At 44.8% G+C, this 7840-nt stretch overlaps 1 protein-coding gene across 1 annotated transcript in view; it reads right to left on the bottom strand.

The window, feature by feature from the left end:
- TBX15 (T-box 15) overlaps positions 1-7840 on the bottom strand; it is a 167037-nt gene that overhangs the window by 75934 nt on the left and 83263 nt on the right. Inside the window, exon 3 of the mRNA XM_019548648.1 lies at positions 4943-5044. Coding sequence (XP_019404193.1) covers positions 4943-5044 — 102 coding nt within the window. The remainder of the gene's footprint in view (positions 1-4942; positions 5045-7840) is intronic.

Genomic DNA, 7840 nt, shown 5'->3' with positions numbered 1-7840 from the left:
CCTGTACCGGGTCGAGTACCCGTCGGACTATTAGGCCTGTGTTTCCCCGAGGACACACGGCCGAGACAGTCCCTTCTCGGGGTGGTGGCGGCGACGTTACCCCCAGGCTAGCGAGTGTGCTCCGGGAAAGGGGTTGGCCAAGCATAAGGTGCCCCTGGGGAGGCATTCAGAGCCTGGAAGGTGGGTGGGCAGAGGGAGGTGGACGGCTCAATGCAGGAGCACCCCCTACTGGCCCGCCACAAAGCTTACCTACTATGGATCTCCCAAGGCATCTTAGTTTTGAAAGGCAAAATTGTCCCCTATTCTAGTACTAGGAAATTCCCTCACTGCTATGGTGGTGTACCTCAGACCTGAGGTTCCAGTGTCTGCTATTCTGTGACTAGATAGAGGGAGGCATAACTGGCAGGGCTGGAAGTAATGAGGAAAGGAGCAGGGAGGTGCCCCTGAGTGCCAGAGGAAGGGTTTCCAAGAGCAGGAGGGAATGGGTTGCCTTGGCTAGAGCAATGCTGTGGGGCTGCTTCTGCTGCCTGTACACAGATTCCATGGAGGTGAGGGATGCAATTCTGGTGCCCCCTACTAAATTGGCACCCGGTGCTGGTGCCCTGCTTGGCCACCCCAAGTAACGCTGCTGGGCCTGGATCACTACTTAGATAGTATGTTGCCCATCAATCCTTACCTATAATTCATAATTTGCTGCCTATTTTTCCCCAAAGGAGCGCCTACAAAATTTTTCACCCATAATAGTTTGTTGTGCATATACTACCCAAGGAAGAAAAGAGGTACCTGGAAGTCCACTCATTTTGTACTTAAACTCATACTGTAAGAATCATAACTAATGAAAGAAGCAACACAACTGCATAAAGATCTAGTTACACCCTGTACTATGATGCATTTCCTTGGAGAATTCTGCATTTTGTTCCTGAGCTACAAAGTCCAAAGTGTATAATTTCAAGAGGAACAGATCTCCTCTCCCCAGGAAATTTACTGAAAATCCATGATACCTGATGCTGTCTAGTCCATTCCACCAGAAAAATATTTTTCCTTCAGCAGTATTTTCACGTGCCATGGGGATAAACCAACTCTGGCAGGGGAAATCTGGCTGACCTACTCGACTGGGCTTTAAACTAAGCCTGCTAGAGCTTGGGGGGGATTGCCACCACTGCAAGCCAACGGGGCAACCTTTCTAAATCCAGTAGGCTAAGGCACTTAAGGGAACCCACCCCTACCCTAGCCCCAGATCGACTTGAGGAATAAACAGGAGGAACTTGTCCTCCTGCTAAACAAGAATGAATACGACCTCATAAGGATAACGGAGACCTGGTGGGACTCCACCTATGACTGGGCCACAGGTATAGATGGCTATACCCTGTACAGGAGAGATCGTGTAGACAAAAGGGGTGAGGGTGTAGCTGTCTACGTCAAGGACAGCTACACATCCCTGCAATTGACACTGGCACCCAGGAAGGATGACTGGAGTCCCTCTGGGTTAAAATACATTGGGCACAGGGGGCATCATGGTAGGAGTCTACTACAGACCTTCTAACCAGAAACAAGAGCAGAACCAGGAATTTACCAGGGAACTGGCTGAGGCTGCATGCTCTCAGTGCATGGTTGTCATGGGAGACTTTAACTACACAGACATCTCATGGAAAGAACACTTGGCCAAATGTGATCAGTCGCAAGGCTGCCTCATGTGAGTGGACGAGCTCTACCTGACTCAAAAAGTCTATGGGCTGACAAGAGGTAAAGCGTTGCTGGACCTGCTACTGGCCAAAGGAGATGACCTAGTCAGTGACCTAAAAATCGATGGAAAGCTGGGTTATAGTGACCACAAGCTGATCACCTTTACTGTCCATCACAAAGCTGGCAAGTCAGTCAGCAATACAGAAGTCCTCAACTTCAGGAAAGCTGACTTTGACAATTCAGGATGCTTGTTGTCAAGCCCCTAAGGGACCATGACTTGACAGGAAGAGGAGTCCAAGAAGAGTGGTTGCTCTTCAAGCAAGCAATCCTGACAGCACAAGGGATGGCCATTCCATCTCGGAGGAAGGACAGCAAAAGGGCACACCAGCCCCCTTGGCTCAGCAGGGAACGTGAGGACCTCCAACACCTCAAAAGAGAGACTTATAAAGGATGGAAGGCTGGAATTACCACCAAGAAGGAGTTCTCAGCACTGGCCCATACATACCTGCAGGGAGCAGATCAGGAAAGTCAAGGCTGTAACCGAGCTCCATCTGGCTTCACATATCAAGGATAACAAAAAGTCCTTTTTCAGATATGTAGGGAGTCAGAAAAAAGCAGGAGTAACATTGGATCCCTGCTGAACCAGATGGGACAGCTGATAACCAACAGCCAGGAAAAGGCCAACCTGCTTAATGGGTACTTCGTGTCGGTCTTTCATAAGTCCAATGGGACTGCCCTGCCTAGCAAGATGCGGGATGGCCAGGGTGAGGGCGTATTTATACACAGCATCAGTGTTGATCTAGTAAAGGATCACCTTGAGAGGCTGGACACCTTCAAGCCAACTGGTCCTGACAGATTACACCCTAGAGTACTCAAGGAACTGGCAGGTGTCATCGCCCAACCTCTGGCAAAAAATATTCGAAAACTCGTGGATCTCAGGTGAAGTATGTGAAGAATGGAAGAAGGTCTATGTCGTACCCATCTTCAAGAAAGGGTGGAAAGTAAACCCCAGAAATTACAGGCCAATCAGCTTGACCTCAATCCCCAGTAAGATTCTGGACAAAATTATCAAGAAGACCCTTCTAGATAAGCCTGCTGAGGGCAGCATCCTGAGGGATAGCCAGCACGGGTTTGTCGCGGGTAGGTCTCGCCTGACCAATCTCATCTTCTTCTATGACCAGCTGACATACCACCTGGACAAGGGAGAAGAGATTGGTGTCATATATCTGGACTTTAAAAAAGCCTTTGATCTGGTGTCCTCATGGAAAAATTGACCAACTGTGAGCTTGGCTACACCACAGTCCGATGGCTGGGAAACTGGCTCCAAGGTCAGACCCAGAGAGTAGCGGTGGTCAATGGTAGCAAATCATTATGGCGCACTGTGACCAGTGGTTTCCCCCAAAGCTCTGTCTTTGGATAAGTTCTCTTTAACATCTTTATCAATGATGTGGACACTGGTGTCAGAAGCGCATTGGCTAAGTTCAGTGATGACACTAAACTTTGGGGCATAGTGTCCATACCTGAGGACAGGCTAGTGATCCAGGCTGACTTGGATAAACTTAGTAGGTGGCGGATACAAACCTGATGATGTTTAATACCGATAAATGTAAGGTATTACACCTCGGGGAAAAAAAACCCCACAGCATGCTTATAGGCTCGGCAGTGCTACGCTTGCTAGCTCCACGGCTGAAAGAGACTTGGGGGTCATTATTGGCCACAAGATCAACACGAGCCACCAATGTGATGTCGCAGCTGGTAAAGAAACCAAACTCTGGCTTGCATCCATAGATGCTTCTCAAGTAAATCTCAGGATGAAATCCTCCCACTGTACTCAGCCTTGGTGAGGCCGCAGCTGAAGTACTGCATCTAATTCTGGGCTCCACAATTCAAGAAGGATGTTGAGAAGCTTGAGAGAGTCCAGAGGAGAGTCACACGCATGATCAGAGGGCAAGACAATAGGTCTTATGAAGACAGGCTGAGATCCATGGGACTCTTCAGTCTGGAAAAGCGCAGACTCGGGGTGACCTGTTGTCTGCCTATAAGTACATAAGGGGTGTACATCAGGATCTGGGAGAACGTCTGTTCACCAGAGCGCACCAAGAAAAAACTAGGACCAACAGTCATAAACTCCTCCAAGACTGTTTTAGGCTGGACATAAGAAAAAATTTCTTTACTGTCCAAGCCCCAAAGATCTGGAATAGACTCCCTCCAGAAGTGGTGCAGGCACCTACTCTGGACTCTTTCAAGAAATGTTTGGATGTTTATCTTGCTGGGATCCTCTGACCCTAGCTGACTTCCTGCCCCTGGGGCAGGGGGCTGGACTTGATGATCTTCAAGGTCCCTTCTAGCCCTAATGTTTATGAAATCTATTAAATCAAGAACAATCAAGAGTTGGCCTATCAATGTAGGAAAATCATTTCATCTTACTTTTCAGTTTCAAAGGGGATTTGTGCCAAGTTTCCTGCAAAATTGTTGAGGCTTCTGCTCATGGATCAGGTCCTGTATCATGTGCTACTCTAGGCCTGGATATCAAAAACAGACCAGTACATGCAGTTCAAGTCTGACGTGTGACCACCCCAACCCTCCTATGTAGGTGTCCATACATTTTTTGCTGAAGAACTCCAAGCACAACCAAAACACTCCCTCCTTTCTCAGTTACTTCTTTCTTGGCCTGTGGGTGCATGAACAATTTACCACAAGGTAAACTAGGGTGTGAATTTACATCACATCAGCTACTCTGCAGTACATGCCTATGTAAACACTCTTATTCTGTGGTAACTGTGAACCAGCCAACCCTGTATCTATGAAGGATGAACTAAACATGCTTCCTGTGTGCACGCTGGTATTTACTGCAGAGTAGTCAACACACCCTAACTTACCTTGCAGTGTCTTGTTTGTGTGCCCCTCCCTTAAGATAGTGATTCCTAGTCACTGTTAACTGTAAAATGTAGATTGAAAAATGGACATCAGAAAGATTTAAATGATTGATGTTTGAAATTCAAGGGCAGAACTTAAATCCTGATCTCTGAAAGTACATGGAAGTATATTAATCTCATGTTTCCCACTGGGCCAGATCTTGAACTGTGTAAATCTATGTTGCTATGTTGACTTGTACAAGTTGGAAATGTGGCCCAGTCTCTTCCTATGTGAAATGTACACCTTTACACTGGTATTTGGTAGAAAATGCTTTTGCCAGGCTCCTATATCACAGTATTTGGAGTCTAGCTGGCATGCTGTTCCTCTTTCTGTAAAACCTTACCTGTATCTTTTGTTATCCACAGGCACAATGTCCATGGCTATGTAATATTGCTGATGGGGGTCCAGGCCTGTAATTTTCACTCTCATGGCTGGAAACATTCTCCTGGAAAAACAAAAGAGTCCATAGAGATGACAAAGGAGAATGTAGGAATAAGTAGGAAAGGTCAGGAAGGTCAGGAGATGCTTTTGTACCTGCTCTGACATCAGGAGCCACCATGAAGAAATTGCATCATGAAAGTTCTAATATGTGTCTCACTTGGACTGACTCTTATGTGGACAGTACAGAGGTTAGCTTTGCTGGTTGCCAGACATTTTCTGTTTGGAATCTAATGTTTTTTTCAAACTAGGAAAGGTATAACAGTCTACTGTTCTAGTACAAGTTTCTCTTCTGTTCTAGTTGCATGATGCAGGTCAAATTTACACCCAAGCTGGCATAAGTCACCTTAGTTACTGCACAATGCAGGTGTGCATGTGTAGGCACATACCCGTACAGTGCAGTAATTTTCTCTTACTGCACAGTAAATGTACACGTATAGACACGCCCACTGAATTTCAGTTTGAAAGTTGCATTCACTTTAGGAGAAAAAGGAAATCTCTCAGCCACCATGGCACAACTAGATAGAACTATGAGCTGCATAAAACTACTAGAAAAAAATCTTTGCAGAAACCCCTTAGTGAGGAGGTGGATTTGTGCCTTTAAAGAGGTTATATATTTCTTAGCTAAACAGTTAAAAATTAAAACTGAAATAGCAAATTGGCTTTGAGCAACTTCAGAGCCTTGTTTCTTCCACAATGGCTTGTTAAACTTGCCAACCCAATTGGGTACAAGATACCTTAATTGAGGAAAGGGGCTTGGAAGCAGTTTAAGAGAGAAATTATGTTTCATAGAGTTGATGAGGCATCCAAGATTAATCTGAGTCTCTCTAGGTCTAAATCTGTGCACCACAGGTAACTGTGTGTTGTGTACTTCAAGGGCTCTTTCCAAAATTAAAGCCCTGAAGAACACAGTGTAAGGTTGCAGAAAAGTCCATGGGGGTGATATGTATGAAGTACCATGTAAAAAATTACCACAACCCATTTGGCAGTTTTAGTAAATAATCTCTGAGATAATCAGAAAAAAATTCTACTGATCCCCCTGCATCCTGAAAAATGTTGTAGCTGAAAGATTTGGGTATATGTTTGAAGTTTTGTTAAATACTATTGTTTTTTATTCTGTGGGTGTACAATTAGCTCAGATTTCTTAGAGTCACCATTTAACAGGACAGTGGCCCTTCCAAATTTAGGCTGGTATTGCATCTTCACATCCTACCATACTGTCATATATTTATTCTGCATACAAAAAGTCTGCATGCATGGATATCCTTATGTATGTAATGTGCTGGAATAGGAACATTAAGTTGTTATATTGTTTGAGTCTTTTTAAAGAGTATTAACAAAGTACAGTTGTTACAACTGTTTATCTCATTCTATCTACAATGAGTTCATATTTTCTGAAGGTGGAAAAATTATCATATTTTTAAATTCTAAAAACAACTTTAAATACTTTTGCGTACATGATTAATTTCAAGAAGCAATACCTTAAGTCATTTCAGGATAGAAGGAAGTGCTAGTTTGTAACAACCAGAAATTTTTATTTGTTTCAGCTACTTTGGTTAACACAAGGAGAGAGTCTCAGATTTCCTTGGTGACAGGTACACATACTCTGGTAATGGGGATTAGAAACATACCCCAAAGTCAGGAACTTCCCTTTTTCAAAGGTACGAATCTCAAATTTATAACCTCAATGAGTCATGATATATCAGTACTTATAGCTGACCCTGAAGCTAGGATATTTTGGTTTTTGGCAGGTTTTATTTTTTTGGAGGGGGGAAGGGAGATTCCATTTTAGGGGAAGGAAGAAACTAGCTCTCTGGCACATTATTTTAAATCGCAGTAATAATTGCTTGAAGGTTCTCAGATGTTAGAAATAGTCCCAATGTAGACTGTTTAGTGGGCAGAGTGCAGACAAGGGTTAAAATGTATAAGATATTGCATGTTATTGTATAGTTCAACTATTCTACCCTGTTCTTGCTAACACTAGCACAATGGGTTACAATCCTGGGACAAGGGGAGTTTTTAGGAGATGCAAGGAATAACTCCTCAGAGTGTTATACAAATAAACTTTTTGCCTATTGCTTTTAATCTTGTGTGTTTTCTTGAGTTTTGCATTGCCTTAAGAAACTATTTTGTATTGCTCTGTAGCTTGACATAAGTGCTCAACCTTTGAATGCTATATGTGTGAGACAATGGCTGAGAGTGTGTCTATGGAAAAGGAAACAATCAGCTGGTGACTGGCTGAAGAATGCAGACAGGTAAAAGTCCAAAACAAGAAGAATCCACCCCAGAACAGTGAGCGAACAAACAATGGCAATTGACCTTCAAGGAAGAATACACTGATAACACAGCAAAAGCCCAGAGGACTGGGTGAAGGCTATAAAATACCCATTAACTTGTAGGGAAGTGCACAGGAATAGAAGACCTTGAGCACATCCACACAAGCACGCAAATGCGTCTTACAGCATCTCAAGGCTCTTTCAGATGCTGCAAGAGGCATTTTGAAGCACAAGGCAAACTTACACCAAAAAACCACCGGAGAAAAAAGTGGGGCAGGGCAGTCCCAGGCCACCCCCTGAGCCAACCAGAGGCTCGGTCCTCCACAGAGACACTCTGGTAGTCAGCCAGAGCATCTCTATGGCTGGCTCTTGGTGCAGTGCTGAAGTCCGCTGCTTGCCTGTGCAGAGCAGACAGTGTGCCAGCACAGGGAGCTGGACCTCCTGCCGGTAAGTAAGGAATGGGGTGGGGGCTGAGGAAGGGGGAGAGGAACATGGGGGGACCTCCACCAGCCCCACCCACTGGCCCT

Source organism: Crocodylus porosus, unplaced genomic scaffold (genome assembly GCF_001723895.1).
Source record: "Crocodylus porosus isolate Cpor-Errol unplaced genomic scaffold, CroPor_comp1, whole genome shotgun sequence".
NCBI classification, from domain to species: domain Eukaryota; kingdom Metazoa; phylum Chordata; order Crocodylia; family Crocodylidae; genus Crocodylus; species Crocodylus porosus.
The sequence above is the reverse complement of the archived record's forward strand: the minus strand, read 5'-3'. Positions and strand labels throughout refer to the sequence as shown.